This window comes from Oreochromis niloticus, linkage group LG18 (genome assembly GCF_001858045.2).
Source record: "Oreochromis niloticus isolate F11D_XX linkage group LG18, O_niloticus_UMD_NMBU, whole genome shotgun sequence".
NCBI lineage: Eukaryota > Metazoa > Chordata > Actinopteri > Cichliformes > Cichlidae > Oreochromis > Oreochromis niloticus.
In genome coordinates, this window is record NC_031982.2 from 3,840,990 (window position 1) to 3,860,790 (window position 19,801).

The 19,801-nt window shown below is 39.2% G+C and overlaps 1 protein-coding gene across 10 annotated transcripts in view; it reads left to right on the forward strand.

The window, feature by feature from the left end:
- astn1 (astrotactin 1) overlaps window positions 1-19,801 on the forward strand; it is a 418,702-nt gene that overhangs the window by 351,408 nt on the left and 47,493 nt on the right. For all 10 annotated transcript variants that reach the window (XM_025900129.1, XM_019348325.2, XM_019348326.2 and 7 more), the window contains 3 exons: window positions 14,260-14,537; window positions 17,036-17,169; window positions 17,635-17,786. In XM_025900129.1, coding sequence (XP_025755914.1) covers window positions 14,260-14,537; window positions 17,036-17,169; window positions 17,635-17,786 — 564 coding nt within the window. The remainder of the gene's footprint in view (window positions 1-14,259; window positions 14,538-17,035; window positions 17,170-17,634; window positions 17,787-19,801) is intronic.

Genomic DNA, 19,801 nt, shown 5'->3' on the forward strand with positions numbered 1-19,801 from the left:
AATTAAAAACCTGGAATTAAAAGCCATACAAGTAGAATCTGAGATAAAAGGTTTGGGGGGGATGTATATAAGTGCAGTAAACCAGAAATCTTAAATTAAACACCCACATTGAGTCTGACGTTCCGTGTAAAAGTATCTGCAAAGAAAAGGGTCCTCAGTCAAAGAAGAGTTGTTTTGTAGCTGGTAACAGATATGCAGGCTTGCAAGGTCTAAGGGAGTGCTGCTTCACTAATGCAAACCTGACCTTTTCTTGTCATGCTTCATGTTGTTTCTCAACCACCAGCCGTTTTTAACATCATTACACCTCATTCAGTTGTCTCTCTCCTGGATTTCGGGTTCATTAAAGCGTCCAAGAGCTTCTTTCATACCGAGATGCAACAGAAAGAGACATGAGACCACCATCAGTGGAGAAGCATTTTGCTACACTACATTACTCCAGTCTTCAGAAGTAGACGAACTCACACAGTTCAGAATTATAGCTCCCAACAATTCAAAGATCTGTGAGGGAAAAAAGAGGTGTTGGTGTAATGTTTGACGATGGAGCAAGCAGGAGGGAAAAGTAATAAATTGCTCTTGGCGCTCAACATGTCTCAACAAACCCACAGCGCTGTAGGCTGAACAGCAGATGGGGCAGATAAGACTGAGGTACTAGAGATAAAGACAATGACAGAAGAGCTGCAAGGGGTTAAAAAAAAAAAATTAAACAGAAGATATACAGTCAGAATGGATGTTTATGACTCCCATTTATCTAATATACAAATAAGTAAGGCAGTAATTGTTGATGGGGGGTGACTTTGAAATTGATGATTTATCTACTTGCAGCTTGCACCAGCGATGGTGACCGGCATCATCATAGTGCAGACCACAACCACAAATGGGACAGAGACCTGCAAATCTTGGGAGTAATAGGTAATGATAGCGCTAATGACAGAATCAACTAAACAAATTAGCATTTTTAGCTTTAGTCTCAGCCAGTTATTAGAGGGCACTTTCTCTGGGACGTATAATAGCTTTAAAATTGATTGGTGGGTATTTGCTTAAATACTTTTTGTACATTGTTTTTATACACTCTTTTTAGACATATGAGACTACCCCTGCTGCTTTTGGCTGATCATTGTCAGATGCCAAGTTGTGTGTTTAAATTCACTGCAGAGTCGCTGTCCTCATACAAGATGCAAGTTGGAAATGTAGGCATGTTGAATAAAGATTGTTTTTTGATGTTCCAACATTGTAACTTATGTGCATCCAGTAGGAACAGTGATACTGGCTGCACTACCTTTAATCCACTGTGATCTATTTTTATTTTTAATGATAATCCAACACACCCAAAAAATTATTCACTTTATTTTTAATAAAAGAACTTCTTGCTTGTTTCTAAAACCTTCGATTAGGGTTAGGGCCATCACTAATGACCACTTAGACCTGAGAGGTTTAAGAAAGTGAAGCTGATGAACTAATTAAGACAGCATACTTTGGATTTCAGCATTCATGAAGGAGATGTCACTAATGGGTCTGTCAGGCCACGGTCAGCAGCCTCAGTGCACACTCAGACAAACAGTGTCTGCTAACGCGCAGCGCGTACTGCTTTAAACATAAAGGCTCAGTAAGCCTCGTCAGATACCTTGTAGATAACATCTATGTGTGCGTTTGAATATATGGTTATGTAAGCTGGATGAGCAGGATAGTGCTGACCAAAGGCCTTGCCCAGCTAAGCTTGACTATGAAAGCCTGCAAAGGTAAAAAGGGTGCTGGGGCGAGGTAATGCTGCAGATGTGTTGTCGCATTAAAGAGATATTGAACTTTAGGATGACTTTACTTTGTGAGCTTTCCTGACTATGACGTAAAAACAGATATTTCCATCTTCTTTATCCATTGATCCATCCCTGAGCATAGGGAATAGAGGTTTTTTTGCAAGCCATGCATGCCAAAATGGGTCTTATGCCTATTTGAAATACCCTTTAGACCGGTCTTTATCACAAGTCGATATGCCAGCGTTGCTATCAAAAGCAAAAATCGTGTTTGTGATATATTTTCCTCCACTTCAGTTTAGTTTTTGCATATATTAAAATAGCTGTAAGTGCAGGTGGTGGGGAAAATCTCACGTCCAGAGAGTGATAAAATCCTTTTTTTTTCTTCACCAGGTACGGTCTTAAAGTCATCACAGAAACTAGGACACCGCTTTTTCTATGATGACACAATCACTAACATTTTTATACCTTCCTTTACACTGTGTGAATAAAAGCCTGAGGGTCATTTTCCAATAATGTGTGTCTGAAAAGCCATAATCATAAATACGTTTAATGGAATATTTGGTCCTTTGATGTGGACACAGATGTTTGATACTGATTTTCCTATTGAACATGATAATGAGAGGAACCAAATTCATCCTGCTTCAGTACAAAGGAGTAATAAGGGATGTGGAGGTGAACTGAGGATCTATTTTTTGCAGTTACCTGAACCATCTGGTTCCATAATAGTGTTGCGTAATATAGAGTTAGATAAGTTGTCGTCGAGCCATCCATCAGTTTCAGATTGACAGAGTTGCTTTCTCATTTCTCGCAACATTTTTGTGCAACACTTTAGAATAACTACACACTGTTAAGCATTCATAAGGTATTAGTCGATTCATGAGTTATAAAGCATTATTCCTTCTTATTATGTTATTTATAACCATTAGGCATAACTTGGCTTAATCTTGCTTAATAGGCTCATAGATAACATGTTTTAATGGCAGCATTTTTATACTTTATGAATGATGGGTTCAAACTATTGAATTTTCAATATATTGAAGTTAAAGTAGCCTATGAATTAAGCTCCGTGTGTCTCATCTTGCAATAAATATTTGTATGTTCTGTGTCACACTGTGCTCCGTCTGTTACTTTCTGTTGAACTGTCGCTTTCTTTCTAACTTTCACACACACACACACACACACACACACACTCTGATTAACGAATTAAGAGAAAGTCAAGCTTCAGAAACGAAACACCAACTGATCCACCCCCACACTGTCTAAATTAACCATTACAGTATGAAATAAGCATTATAAAAAACTCAATTAATACACAATTACCTGATTTCATAATCTGCATATGTTTAAATGTGTTCTTAATCATTTACACAGACTTTCTTAATGCTAACATTATGCTAACATGTCTGTAGTTGGTTTAATAGTTTATTTAGAGATTGTTAATCCATCATTTATCATTTAACCAACACTAAACCATTTAAATCCATGTTTATAAATGACATAGTAAGGAAGAGCCTTTGTAAATGATGAATCAAGTATTAACTAATTAACGTATTGAAGCTTAATAGTGTTGTTAATGCAAAGTTTTACCCATCTAATGATCTACTACTAAAACAGGTTAGTATAATCACCACATAAAGTCTGTAACTCAGACAAAACCATTCGTTTATTTGTCAAAACGCAGTTTTTACATCAGGGAATAAGTCACTGCCATTATTCCTTTGACATTGTTTAATCCTAGTTGATGTTTTTTGTGCTGAATATTTAGCTCTTCTGTCAGCCTCACAGCAGATTTTAGAAATGCTTCTAGTTTCCTGACAATCTCGCCCTACATTTTCTCACTGACGCTGAATATCTGCAGACTTTTATTATTCTGAGGATAACTGGTATCGTGTATCAGAGTGAATATGTTTCAGATATTTATTTTTTTTGTATGCATTTGCAGTTGAAAAGTAGTTTTCTTCCGATGTTTCCACAAAAGGGTAAACGGCAGCTACAGTAACATCAAACGAATGTGAATTTACACAACGCTACACAGAACAGAACCAAAAAGCACAGGGCTGCTGTGTGAACATTTACTACAGTAACAAAACGGTGCTGCGAATTACTGCCGAGCCTCTCACTCTGTTTGGCCAAAGGTTCCCATCAACTTCACACATAATGCCCTCTATTGCAATGTAACGGGAACAGAAGTAGCATATGGGACCATCCATTCTGTGCACTCTTCTGGCTTCTGCACTGCAACACTGTCCTTACTCTTATAGCCGAGGTGTTTAACTGAGCAGCTTCTTCATGTTCACAGATTGCTGCAACTCTGCTGTGCTTATGTGCTAAAAAAGGTTTCACTCATGATTTGTACCTGTGTGCTCGGTAGAGTTTGACAGTTAGATGGACTATAATGCATGTGAAGATTACACAGTGAAACAATGCAAGTGTATTTTGGAAAGCTAACTCATTTAACTGGAAGAAATATTATCTCTTTGCCTTAAAAAGGCATATTAAAAAAAATAACAGTAGGCCACTCTGTTTATTTGTTTGTTTAAATTCCAAGAGTATTTGAAAAGAATGACAACAACTGGGAGAAACAGAAATTTAAGATCCTGAAAACTTTGTTTCGAAGGCCTGATTAGATTTAACTTATGTAGCTTTAAACATAGGCAGCCATAAATTACATCACCTTTTCCCAGCCAGAAAAAGAAGTGCTCTCGTATGATCCTGAACTGAAAAACTGATGATATCAGAATTGTTTTTTTTAATTGTGTCTGGTTTTACAGCTGGTTTTATGTGTGTGCAGCACAACGCAGAACTATAAAACAGGATCATTCCTTTCTTTAAGAGTAGCTCTGCCAGTTCAGATGCCACAGTGATGAGCTCAGAAGATCGTTTAGCATATTCGGCCTGCAGCAAACACACTGGACCTCCTGATGGTGTGCAACGCATCAGTCAGCTCCACTCACATATAAAGCCCCTGCCAAATGCCGAGTGTATCCTTGTGAGAAAATCTGATGGAAACTTGAAAACATTCAAGAAATGTTACACTGCAGGAAAAGAATAATCATTTTAGTTGTCTGTGTTTTCTTTTTCCTGGTATATTGTATATATTCTAACACGAATACATCTGGGAACTAATATAGTTACAGCCTATCATGATAAATAGCAACTCTATATGACTCCTTATGGTGCGGTTTTAGAATTATAAACAAGTTACAATATGCAGCGTACAGAACTGTTGCTGCTTTTTGAGTGTCCATTGCGCAGCAGTAAACAAGTTAATAATTGCAGGCAGATGATTGAGGAAATTACTATAGGCTGTTTCTTCAGCTGCATTCTTTCTTTATTACTGAGTGTTTAATGTGAGTAGAGATGAATTCCAGGTTAATGGGCTCTTACCACAGCACATGAATGATTTGTAAACTGGGGAAATGTGACTGTCTGCAGGTCAGCGAGTTAGCAGCAGGAATTCAGCATCTTGCAGTGGTTCGCTTCACATTAATGGTGACCTCTCTAATTGTCAAGTCATGGAGTTACTTCCTGAATTTGAAGGATCATATACGTGCGCACATGTAAAATAACACGCTGTGTGATGCTTTGAGTTGATTCCATGCAGCGTGGGTGACACGAATTCACATGGGAGTTCAAGTGTTGCAACGCTGCACAGCACACGTACGCATGATGATAACGCACGTCCACCCACGCTACTTGCACTCGCATCTCTATTTGTGTCACTCATTTCAACGTATCACTTTTCCATCCTCCAAATTCGCACTGTTTGCACTCATCCATCCCTTTTCTGGCAAATGCACTGACAAACAAATGCCTTCCCTCTGCCACCCTCTTTTGCTCATATCCTCCGTGCAGAAACAATCGCACTGGATCTCTCTCAGCGTGGCTCCGCAGCCGAGGAAACCTTCCACACTTTTTATTTGCAATTTGCTTTAGTTTGGATACTGGCGGAGCGTCGCCCTGTTACCGTGAATTATCAGGTACAAGCTGCACGCGTGTACCAGGGACGGTGTTTGAGCGTGTGCACGAGCATATGCACATCAGAGAAGATTTGTCTGTCACACAGATTTGGCTAAGCGCTCTGATGTATTCCACTTCACAGGTTTGGAGTTTAGAATGTATCACACAGACAGACACACAGAATACCTACTGTATTGTTTATCTGCGTTTCCTCTTTGCCGCCTCTAATTCCATTTATCATTTTTCTCCATACAAGAGGCATGATCCCTCCAAAACTCCTCCATATTTAATGCTTTTTCCTTTTTTTCCCATCTCACGGCTTTCCCATTTACTAAGCTACTGCCAGCTTTAATTTCCAACATTCTCGGATCGGCAGAAGCGCTCATGATTACGTTCCTTAACCATACAACGTTCATCTCAGCCAGACGCATTTAAAAGGTTGGGTATGATTTGCCCTCTTTTTGTCTGCTGAACAGTGGAGCATGCACATTGGTGTCTCCCATTTGCAGAATTTGCGAAGTGAGTGATCCGCTTGCATCATCTAGTGGCTGAAAGCTAGTACTTATTCCACAAAGGATGGAGGAGAGAGGAGTTCAGGCTGGGAAATGCCCGAGCCACAGAGGTGTCAAGTCAGACATTTAGTTTAAAAGCCTCTGTTAAAAATGAGGTTGATGGTGTCAGGAGCTAAAATCACGGCACTTTGATCACAAAGATGAATGGTGATTTAATGAGTCATCCTTTCACAAAGAGGGCTGATGAAAGGAGATATAATGGAGAGGATCTGTGGGCCCGCGAGAGACAGGAAATTAAGACTTTCAATCCAAAATTCTGAAAAATATTCACCCAAACAACGTCTGAAGATTACATCCTTAAACAGCTCTTCATCCCTTTCTCTTCTCGTGTCGCTCTTTCTTGTCTTCTGTCTCATAACCATAAACATTTATAAACTTGAAAGTATATTTTTGTAAACAAGACGACTGACTTGAGTCAGTTAGTCGCAGATGAACAAGAATTATATCTCATCAGAGAGTGTAGGAGGAAGGGGTGGATGGAGTGGTATTATATGAATCTGAATAGCTCTGAGCTCCATCTGTTGTGTACTATAGAGATGAGTCATTCTGCCTAGTACAGCACGGGTCAAAGCAGCCTGAAATCTCCAGCTTCATAGTCGCACACATACAAACACAGACCCACAAATAAGCACGTCCACTAATACATGATTGAGTGAGTCTGCCATCGTGCATTTAGACTGTGTCTACAGTTTAGTCAAGCCTATTAAGCCTCAGCTGGTATCAGAGATTGGTTTTCAGACCACATCGATGCTTGCGACAAACATTCTGAAATGATAACACAACAATGCTTCTGATAATATGCAGTAATAAAAGAAAACTCAAACATTAAACTCCAAAATAAGTGTTAAAGGACACTTACAGCGTTATGCTCATTTTTCAGCTCAAAAATCTTATTCGGAGAATCTAGTAGAGTTCAAAATAATCCTTTTTATCCTTTACTGCATCTTGGTGCAGCCCATTTATTCACACTTTGTCTGAAACACTTCTGTTCAGTTTTATATATATATTCACAACAACCACACCTCAAGGTGCATTAATGTAAAGAGAACCTCAACAATCAGACAACCATGCATGAACAAGCCCTTGGCAACAGTGGGAGAACTATAGGTAAGAGTCAGAATTGCTTATGATTAAATGCAATGGTGGTGTATGAACACATAGAGAGTGAAAAGAGTGAAGGAGAAATTCCCCAGCACCCTAAGGCTATTGCAGCTTAACTAAGGCAGGGTTCAGGGTTCAGAAGTAGACCACATTAGGTACCGCCCTCCAAAATGTACACCCAAAATTGCATTTCTGTAGAGGCGCAGTAAAGGAGGAGGATATGAAGGCACTTTTTCTCTATTCTGTCTCATCATCACTTTCCTTTGTGAGACATCTGACTCAGTTAAACATGGATTACTTTTAATGAGCTGTGTGTGTGTGTGTGTGTGTGTGTGTCTTTTCCCCAAGATGTATTCTCTTCAAAGCAATACACTGCTTGTAAAACAGTTTGTGTGTGTGTTCATGTGCATTGGTTGAAGTTGACAGCAGTTTAGATGCATGTGTGTGAAGGCACTTTCTAGATTGTGAGCTTGAGCTAAAGACTGCAAGAACAAAAGGCAAGACAAAAAAGAGAAGTAGTGGAAATGGAAATGTAGAGGAGGTGCCAGAAAATGTGTGAGGAAAATGTGATCCGTTTTCTTGTTTTAGCAGAGAGATGCAGAGCAGGAATACAGTGCTTACAGCTTTTCCCTCACACCTACCGCACGTTGTGAAAAAGAGGTGTGATCATGGCATTTTGTCGGGTAAGAGAGTAAAAGGGGAACCACACAGAGGAGATATGGCAAGACGAGACAAAGAGACACTGAAACAGCAAGAAACATTAAGCATAAGTTCAAAGCGGAGCACTCTGCTGTCTTGTTTTTGTCTGTGCGACTGAAAAATACAGCATGCATATCAGATGGAATAACATCCATTTCTCACAGCTGTGAGCTGTAACTTACCTTTCAAAGCTGAGCATTATAGAGATGTTCATACAAAAGATACAACATTCTGTGCCTCTCAACATATCAAGACTATCCTTGCACTTTTTTGTACAAGTAGATTACTGCACACACATCTCTAAAATACATGCATTTGAAGGTCAGGCATTCATTTTCTCCTGTTAATTAGATTCGAGCCTTTGTGACTCTTTGTGTGATTGTGGAGAGCAAGGCCACTTATCAAGTAGGGCGTCTATGCTATGCATCAGACAAGCTTTAGCACGCAAATTGGAATTCACCAAACAGTAAAGCAGCCCATCAAGACACAAGTAAACACTTACTGTGTAGTTATCAACTCAAGGAGTTTAACCTTCCACCAGCTCTCCAGCAGGGAAGCTGGGAAGCTGGGTGGGGGAGTCTAACAGTATGCATGTCAGAGACTCACTAAACAAACAAGTCAGGTTGTGTCTCTGTGTTGCAGTAGTATTATTATCGTTTCATATGCAAGACATTAGCAGTGATGTCCGTTTATGAGGAAAAACGCAATAAGTACCAAGTGGTGCTGGGGTGTGTTTTTTTTAGCACAAAAGTTTTGTCGTTCACCTAATAATTAACGCTTCTCTCCTTTGCTTGCCACAAACCTTAGCCATTTTTGCATTTGCTGTTTCATTTACTGACTACATGAGCTTAAAGTGATGTAAATCATATGCAGTATAAAGGAAAATATGATCTCTGGGAGGCGCTACTTTTTCCTTACTAGCCACAGTTTTGGGTTTAATGCATCCCAAAATAACATGTTACTTTAATCACGTTACATTTTTAAGTAATGTAACAAATTACATTAATAAATAGATTTATTACATTATAATTATAATTATGTTGTTCCTTATGTTACTCAGGTTGTTCAGTTGTCTGCATGATGGGTGTACAGAAAGAGAAAAGCATGAAACATGCCTTTTTCTCCTAACACACTTGGTGATATCGTTCATGTGGAGGGAGAAGGAAAATGTTGGAGCAGTCTGCAACTTCTGTGGATATGGACATTCCTTTTATTTTTATTACATAAAATGAAAATAATGCAATGATAAAGTGTAAACTACTTTTAAGATAAAATCAACTGTAACACTGACCCTTTGCAGGTGTTTGGACAAGTAGCAAGCTCAAAAAGCTTGCAAAGAACCCACGGTCAAAGTGTGCCACCCCAGCCCAGCAGCCAGAGGCTGATCTTCATCTGCTAACAAGTTCAACTGCTAACTTCATATCTGACATGTTCTTAAAACTGTTAGCTTTAAATAAAAAAAAGAGAGTGATTAATACTTCCTGCTGCAGTAACTAATTTTAGGCAGCATAGCGTTGTTCTGGAGCTTCTTCAATCGTCTATGTGGACTTGCGTCAATCTGGTGGGAGGAAGAGCTTCTCTCTTCCATCTAGAGCAATAAAGAGCAGGTATATCTGGTGACCAATATGAAATTGATTAAGTCAGAAGTAGCTTGAAAAGAGGAGCTGGGGAGGAGGTGGGTTGCAAAGCAGCTTGTAGATGTGCAGCGACAGTGGGCAGGCTGAAGCAGGTTACAGTAAATAGTATGCCCTATTTACCAGCTGAGTCATCATCTGTGGACTAACATTGAGTTCAGCTCCTGGTATTGCAGCTGAACTTCCCCTCTCCAAGGGGAAACCTCTGGAGCTGCCGATAGACTCTATTTTATTACTCCGTGTTGTTTTTATGGTAAACTTGAATTTTTCTACCGAATTTTTTGAAAATCCCTAAAATACTTTTATGGACAATTCTTCAAGCACATACTGTATGTACAACACTTACTATATCTGTTCTATATTTTTATTTCTTATGAAATCTGTAATGATGTAGAAAGGTCTTGGGGTGATAATATGCTGTTTATCTTGTCCATCAGGTGTCTTCAGGCCAGGCCGCTCATCCATTTTAATATGCCCCTTGGTCTCAGCTGACAGTGAACACTTCTGAAGTGAACCAAAACTAAACGGAACTAATCATTGCCAATTTTCTTTGCCCTAAAAGCCACCCGCCTGCCCTAATTTAACTGCCACATTTAATATCCGTCTGCCAGGAGGTGGCAAGTGAAGATAGAGTGATGGGAGCTGATTAGTAAGGCCGTTTGACAGGAATGGATTAAAGTTTGGTAGATTAGGAGCACAAGGACATCGATGTCCGTGGTATTATTCACATACGTAAACATGCAATGGTTCAGTGTTTGATTTTTCCTCAAAGTACTGCCTCCATTCATTTTCCCTTATCTCTCTATTTTTGTATTGATTTACTTCTACCCACGTACTTGTCCACAGTACAAACAAAAGCCTGATCTTCTATATTGCCTTTGATTAGTCAGGGGAACAGGATGCCTCTATTTCTTATTCATACACCATGCAGACATGCCTGTCAGGAGCCAGCATATGTGAACATTCAAAGTTTTATTTTGCATTCCTCTGACTCGGTCCTAAATTAGACCTCATTTACCTGCACGAGCCTGTGATTAGTAAGATTTACCTCATTGACCCAGTTACAAGGCATCAGAGCTGTATGTTAGCATTTCCACTGACATAAAGATTCACAAACATACAACCAGACCTCGACAGATCTAGCTAAGTAACAGAGCTGCAATTAATACTGAACATGGAACGGCCTGATCTGAAAGTAGAGAGAAAACATTTGTCTTTAGACTGGAATAGTATGTATTTGTAGGTTGTTGATCCCACTGCTTCTGTTTGACACTTATTACAATTTTGATGTTTTTCTTCACATGTATGCAGTTTTGTCTGATAGTTAAAGGGCCAAGGTGTGCCATGGTCTGTTTTCCTGTCTCAACAGCAGCACCTTGTTGTTCAAGATCAAAGAAGAAGACTTGCAATAAGACAAGAAAGGTTTTCTTGAATCTTGAATCTTGAATCTTTTGATGTTTTTCTGTATGTTGACTGTTACTCAAATGTCAGACCGTGTAATACTCAGAGAAACCGCAAAAAGCCCCCAAATTACATCTCAGACTTGGCTATAATGCATACCACCACATATGGAGAATACCAAACACAGCATATGAGCACAAACACCTCACACCAACTGTCAGCATGGTGTTGGAGAGGTAATAATTTGGACTTGACTTTTAGTCACAGGACCTGGCAGCTTGCAGTCACTGAGTTGACCATTTGTATAAAAAAAATATTCTAGAGTCAAATGTGAGGCCATCTGTCTAACAGCTAAAGCTTAGCTGAAACTGGGTCATGCAACAGGACAATGATCCCAAGCACACCTGCAAATCTACAGCAGAACGCCTGAAAAAAACCCCTGCAATGCTCCAGTCAAAGTCCAGACCTCAACCTGACTGAAATGTTGTGGCAGAACCAAACTAAAATGAAGTGAGGCAACTTTGTAAAGGAGAGTGCATTCAAATTCCTCTACAATGACGGTTGATCAAGTCATAAAGAAACTGATGACTTCAAATCATTTTTTAATATTAGTGAATCAAGGAGTGTATTTTGTTCCTTTTCACGTGACTGTCTGTGTTTTTTCTTCCTTAAATCTCAACAATTCAGATGGTTTCAGACAAAATGAAATGTGCACTGTATATATTTCACAGATGTGTGGGACAATGTTATCAACTAGATGAGAAGTGCACCCATAAAAAAACAACCACTGGTTTGTTACTGTTGCACTTTCATTCTTAATCTCTTTGTATTTCGACTCAGGTGTACACACATAGAATTCTATTTGCATAAGCGCATTCAAAGACAATCAGTCTAATTCTGCTTTTTGTATTTGACCGTTTTTTGTTCTGTTAACTGAAAGTGAGAGATGTTTTTGTAAAAGACGATTTTAATGGAATGGAATTGGTGAAACAAAAAGTAAACACTAAGGGGGGGAAATTATTCATATTAGACAATCAGAAAATGGTCTTCCTTCTTGTTTTGCATGTGTGCTGGTCCCCGAGCTTGTGTGCACACTTTTTCCCATCTTCCCATGGCTCATAAAATGGGTTGTATTCCATCAAAGGGAGCTCGCACAACAAGCTTATTCCCTAATTGGTGCTTGAGCTTTTAAATTGCCTGCGTTTGCTCACATCCAAGCAGTCCCCAAAATGCTAATATGAAAAATTCAGCCTTTTAAAGAACAAAAATATTGTCAAAGTTCTGCATTAAGCATGGCTCCCGCTCTCACTGCTCTCCTATTTCCTTTGCAAGCAGATAACCCTCTCTGTTTGAGAGGAAATAACATTTAATGGGGAGTAATTGATTCATATATTTGCATAATACAAAAATTTCATTCAATAAACTTTTGCTATACTCTGCTGTATGTGTATTTTTCTCATTTACACAAATAAAACCCTATTACAATCTTAATCATAGTCAGTGGCAATTCTTGAGTCTGTTGGGGACCCAGGCAAACAAAATCACAGGGGGGCTCCTTGGGCCAGCATTCATCACAACGTTATAAATTTATGTCATAAATAATCTCATGCCAAAAAATAAATAAAAAAACAGTTCAATAAAACGACAGGTAAAACAGTCATCCTGAGCCCAAGTTTATTTCAGTAACAGTGCCCTACTGTTAGTTGGCTGCCGCTGTCCCAAAAGTGACTCTTGGCCGTGTACATTAACACGGTCACAGACAGCAGAGCTGGCCACAGTAGGCTGCTCTGTTAGCCAAGTTAGCTAATGTTACACATCAAGGTACACAAAAGGATGAAGGACTTCCATTTGGACATGAATTTTTTGTTCTGCTTAAAAGGAGTAAAAGAAATGTCGCTTCTAAGGTTGACAAATCACGTTTCATGATTTTTTCAGTAAATTTCCCAGAAAGACCATCTGCCCTAAAGCAGCATCACTACTGGATTTAACTCAGCTTCATTATCTTGCATTATTCACTTGAGATCTGTACTTGTTCTCGGTCAGTGTTTCAATCTGAACTCTGGGATCAGGGTGGATAGTCTCAGATCTATTTGTCTCAAAGGTTTGTCTGTCATTTCAAAAGAATGACAACAAAATGTTAGAAGGAATCTAGAAGCCTAGGTGGAACTGTAAATCTTTCTCTAATGATCAGGTGAAATAAATGTGATTTTTAGATTTTCCCTCAATTATTCCATATTATCATTTGATGCTGGGATGCTCTTTAAACTCTTATTTACTTAATGATTTTGTATCCTCCTTTGCTTCAGCACTTTCATGGGAACCAGCTGGAGAATTAGGTCCAGTTTCATCTCAGTGTATCCAAATTCTAAAATAATGTTGTAAAAGTCTCCATCTGTAGATAGATAGATAGAAACTCAGCACAAAAAGTAAGGAAATGTGATTATTTCTTTGTTATAAAAATGCTTCTGGGCAATAAATCTTATACCATTGGAAAGCCTGTTGACTTCACCTTAAATGGTGCTACATTTGTGGGTTGAGTAGGAAAGTTCAGCCCAAAGATAAAGAGCACTCATTTAGACTCTTATGTTATCTGATGATACTGATGCGTTTAAGAGTTTTTTCTCCAATGCCATAGACTAAGTAGGGAAATTAAGTCAACAATAGTCATATTATTACAATGTCAACACGTCATCCTTTGACATCACCATGGTTAGTGTTTCCTGGCTATGAAACATAGAACTCTTGTAGCTGCATTTGTAGCTCAAATATTTACACTCCTGCTCATGCATTGTGCGTGTGATGCAGAAAAACTACAGACTCTCCAGAGGGGCAGTATGGGAATGTGGGAACACATTACTGCTTTGTGCCTTTGCCTGCTGCCGCAGAAGAAAAAAAATCTCCCAGTTCAGCTTTTTTCATTCCCTTAATCCCTAATCTCATTACCGTAAACATGTGACATCACCATCTATCTATCTTATGCACACGGCTATTTTTAATAACATTATGAATAAAAATTCTTTGGAATGACTTTTGCGTTTTTCTCATTTGATTTTGGCGTTATTAACCTTCTTTTGATTTTGTTAAGCTGTGGAGAAACGACAGTTAATTAGTGACACAGTTCCCTTCTTCCTGTATATTCAGGTAACTCACCTTCAGAGGAGTCCGAGGAGCGCGACAAGGAGCCCCGGACGCTGACCTACCCTGCGTACATTGCCAGTCTGCTGGACAGTGGAGCAAAGCGCATGGCAGCCGGAGTCCGCATGGACTGCAGCAGCCAAGGCCAGTGCCCACGCTCCTGCCACCTCTGCCACATGAGCCCAAGGGCAGCACAAGGGCGGCAGCAGTCTGAGCCGGTCCTGCTGCAGATTACCAAGGCTACACCTATTTATGAGCTGGTATCCAACAATGAAACCTACCAGGTGTGTACGGTGTTTTTGGTGCTTCGGTCTTTAATATTTAAACTACACAAATTTATTCTTCACACCCTCTAAATTGAAGGCGGTACCTTCTTGAAATACATTCCCTGTGCAGCATTCAAGAACACATTTATTATGCAGTGTCCTTGTGATCCTAAAGGCCTCATTAGGAAACAGGTTATGGAAACAGAAATCTTCAGAAAGAAGCATTTCCCTTCCAGGATGTCACGCCTTTCTTTGCTTGAAGCATGCTGTGCCATAAACTGCCTTACTGCGCTGCACCTTATTTGACTCCATCAATACTGTACATCAATAGTGCTTCTACTGTTCCAGCAGGGTCAATATAGTGCTACTCCTGCGGTGTCAGGCCTTTATCCTTAAGCTCAGTCAGACAGCTAGAGCTGCTGTTATTGAAAGAGTCTGGTTAGAGTCTGCTACAGCTTGACTGTGCAGGTATGTGTGCAGAAAAGTTCCCAAAGTTCAATTGTAAAAGTACTTTTTAACTCGTCCCTGTAGTTACGAATATTGCCTTTACTATAGTGCTTTGCAATATAGCAAATTTTGGTATCGATCCAATATCAAGTAAATACTGGGCCGGTATTGCCAATACCTTTAACCTATGAAGGCTGCTTATGTAGGGGAGAGCAGTGTGTCGTGACTTGAGATAATGAGTTAACAAAACATACCTTTCAGCTTCAGGTTTTTTTTGTGTGACCTGGAATATAAATGCTCCTGTCTCTGCAGGACTTTAGGTCAGCTTCTGTTGTTTAAATATCCTGATGCTATAAATAATATGGACGTGACAATCAACACAAAAAGGTTCAGACGTTTTTCATAGTGCATGGTTGAGATGCTTTTTTTAATTACCAAAAAAATAATTAACACACGCTAAACGTGCAGAAAGAAAAGAATTCTATTGTGCTAGTATTAATCTGACACCATTAAGAGCATTGTACCAATATTTAGATCTATCCACCTCCACCTTTTGTATTTTTACTCTGAAAGTTTTATGAGCCTTTCAGGTTTTCCACATTTTCTACAGCATTCTGGCAACTTACGTAATACCAGTTTTTTATGTAATGTTAAAATGTGAAACGTTGTCCCTGCCTGGGTTCTCCAAACTCTCCCGAGAAAATATCCCCAACACTGTGAGACGCCTGGAGGTCTGACAGTGGTTCGGCTGTCTTTTGATAAAATCTCAGTGGGATGTTTCATTAACCCATTTAATCCCACTGGCAACAATTGTTGCCAGTGGGATTAAATGGGTTAAGTAGTTGCCACTCCAGTCCACCATTCCTAAAAGCACAGAGTTCTGTATCCACGGTTATCCTCCTGTAAGGTTCTCCCATGCTCACCAGTGAATACTGGGTTCTTGATTACCTGTCTGACCAAAGCCTGTTTGTCTCTGATTGTTCATGTTTGGCTTTGCGCCCGCATCCATGAAGACCTTTGGGGCTTTGAACCTTGTTGTGTCTCATCGTTATATTGACAGCTCTGTCAGTCCCATGGATTGGTTTGCACTCTCTCATTTATTGTGGCACATTATATAAACAGGTGCTTGCTTTTCCTAATGTCCAGTGAATTCAGTTCATCACACAGGGACGTGATTGTAGGGGAGGAAATTAATAAAACACTCTGAAATCCTGTTTCTGATCATGCAGTATTGTGTGCCGACTGATGTGGGGGGAAAAAAATAGCAGATTTTTTCTTAAGAGTGTGAAAACAAGAAAAGCGGATAATTTAAAAATGAATAAAAATGTTGTTTATGCTCATCACTTTGACATGATCTGAATGTTGAATAAACGCAGGTTCAAAATTCTTATTTCATTGTTTTTGGCACTTTAGAGGTGGAGAGATAAATTGAGGTTTTGCTGAGAGTACTCTGGATAGCTCTATCTCTTTGTCAGCCTATAAACCAGAAAATACTGTCAACAATCACAAAAAGTTTTCTGTAACTCGGGCTGTGAATGATATACAAACAACCCCATCAGAATGCAGACAGAATAAAAGTGAAAAATTGTGTGTTACTGAAGTAGAAACAGGTGGGTCAAAGAGAACAGTCTTTAAATTTATCTAGAACAAAATGTTGCATGTTTTATTGGGATCTAATAGATATTACCGTGGAACTTCCCCTTCCTGATTACGTTTTTATGCAGTGTTTTATGTTTTTTACGTGTGATTTTATGTTTTACCTCATTAGACATACACCAATTTGCAATAATTTGCAATGTCCAGTGGAGAAAGTGTAGTAAATTAGATAACTTAATGCATATTTGATACATTTTCTTGTATTAGTTAAAGACGCCCACTTAGGGTAATCAAATTTGCCTAAAAATTGACCATTGCATGGAAAAAGAAATACACAGGTTTCTTTTGGCTTACAGTTTCTGGCCTTAAAAATCATGAAGTAGAACAGTTTATGTGAGAAAACAGCTGCAAAATTACAGGTATTCATGTGTGTTTATCTCTGCCCTCTCACCTCTCGCTGTTTCTTATCCTAGGCTCTTCAGGAGGCAATGATGAGCATGCTGTGGTGCTCAGGAAAAGGCGATGTTATCGATGACTGGTGTCGATGTGATTCCAGCGCTTTTGGCACAGACGGACTGCCCACCTGCGCCCCACTTCCTCAGCCCATGTTAGTAAAACCTGTATTCTTCCCCTTACATGGATTGCGGTAAATATAATCAATTGTTTCACAGGCAGAAATCGTTCTCCTGCTTCAGATTTGTGTGCATGCAGTGTTTTATTGCAACATTACTGTGGTCAGTGCATTTGTTCTCCGGTTCGGTTTGGGTGCTCTAATCAATCTGCTGAGCTGCCATTCATTGATTTCTTGGCATAAAACTTGTGTGCAAAATGTTTTCAGTGACATATAACTGCAGAAGAGAGCACCAGAGTCAGTCAGACATTAGCGGATAAATGACTATATTTTCTGTTGACAGAGGTGTTTGTGACAGTGCAGAACATGTTTTCAGTTGGGTTGCAGTTTGACAGAACAAGAAGGATAATGTTAGCTGTCAATTACAGTAATGAGGCCAGTTTGCTGAAAACATCTTTCAGTAAGTGGTGCACTTGTATATCTCTGTCACTCTGTTGCCAGGCTTAAACTGTCTTACGCCTACGAACCCAGCAGCTCATTGGTCATCATGGAGTGGAACCACACGGAGCCCCCAATCGGTGTGAGGATTGTTGATTACCTCATCAGCCAGGAGAAGGTGACAGAGAGAACCGACCACTCTAAAGTTGAGACAGGTGCGTCAGTCGAACACTACATATGTCAAGAGTTTGACCATGAATAGCAAAGCCTACGAGATGGGAAATTGCACAATGTGCTGTGGTGCTAGTTAGCAAACACCTTTAGGTAACATGAATCACAAAGATATTCATCCTAATCAGAGATGGGCAGTAACGCGTTACTTGTAACGCGTTACTGTAATCTGATTACTTTTTTCAAGTAACGAGTAATGTAAGGGATTACTATTGCAAAAACGGTAATTAGATTACCGTTACTTTCACGTAGGAACGCTGCGTTACTGCGTTACTAAAACCGTGATTTTTTTGCGAGAACGTCTCATGACAGTGACGTAAGCGAGTGCGACGTTCGTGACAACAGCTGGACAGAGTGTAGCATGCAGCGTTTAAAGCGTGGAAGTACTGACCTTATTTTGAGTTTGATTCCATAAAAAGTGACAAAAACATTAGTGTCCGTTGTGCGTGGGAAGAAAACTTCTTTTTACAGCGAAAAACCACCTAAACTTCCAAGCAAGCACCGAGTGCGCTACGACGTAATGTGAAATTCACAGAGAAACTCGCGGATTCTTCCACTGACCGCCGCGGCACACCTGCACCAGGGTAAACCTCCGCCTACCCCAGTCCTGCTTTACAGGTGAAAATAGAGCAACAGGACCGCTAGTCTTTGATTTTATTTATTTTCTGCTGTGTTTTACTTGCATCTATTTGAAAGAGTGAGTGTAAACACAAAAAAATATTTTATTCTATGTGCTGGAATGTGCAGAAAATAGGTTTAAATGTTAAACAAATTTCTTCCAGTCAGAGAATGTTGCATATAATTTAATTTTTGCTTGATGCATAAAGTTAAAAGATTAAAACTAATAAAACAAGTTTTAAAAAGAGACGTTTCCATTTGATTACATTTTGTAGGATGAATTATGCAGAAAAAGTAGAATTGGGCTGAAAGATCTATCGCTTTATCACCTATTCAGGTTGTAAATCGTGTTTTTAAAAAGTAACTAAGTAACTAATTACTTTTGAAAATAAGTAATCAGTAAAGTAACGGGATTACTTTTGGGGGGAAGTAATCAGTAATTAGTAACTGATTACTTTTTTCAAGTAACTTGACCAACACTGATCCTAATATTCCCTGCTTTACTTTTATAGATACAAAGGTTTACCACCCCGCAGGTGAATTAATAGTACACTGCAGTGAAAATGTATTTGCCACCTTCCTGAAAGTTAACCTGACTAAATATAAAATGCAGTATTTAAATGAGGATTTGCCCTTTGCTAAGTCATGAATTAATATTTTTTGGAAAGCTGAATTCATCGTCACTTGCCGAACCCAGGCCAATTGAATCAAGGACAACATGCCAAACTGAAGTAGGCTAAAAGAATCCAAAAACCAACAGATCACACCACAGTCTAAAGCAGTGGTTCTCAAACTTTTCACATCATTCCCCACATGGCAGGAAGAAATATTTTCATGCCCCATCTAAACGAAACAATGACAGAAAAGCCTAGCTGCAACTTTATTTAGATAATAAACTCATTCACAATGAATCCTTCAGTAATTTTTATTTTAAACAAACAACTTTCATTTCAAAAAACTATTTGTAACTTTTGTCACTAGACTGCTTCATTAGTCTGCATCACCTCTTCAAAAAAGCAACAAGTTAAACAGAGTGTGAACATTGCCAGACATGGAAAAATAAAGTTCAGTCTTAGCCTTATAAAAAAAGAAATCCACAAACTTCTGAACAGAGATGAAAAATATATAATTTAGTGAGAGTTTAGTGCGTTTCACTCTTAGTGGCTGCAGTCAGCCTATTTTGACTGCAGAGCTGTGGCGGGGCGTGGACTGCGGCGCGGCTGCCTGATATTATTTCTATCCCACTATAACTTCACTGTATAAAGAGCTAACATTTCCAAAATTTCAGTACTTAGTCGTTGTAAGAAGTGTTTGTGAACTAAAAATCAAGAAAACAGGGATACTGTTTGTCGGTGACTTGGACAGCCCAGTGTTTGCTCCT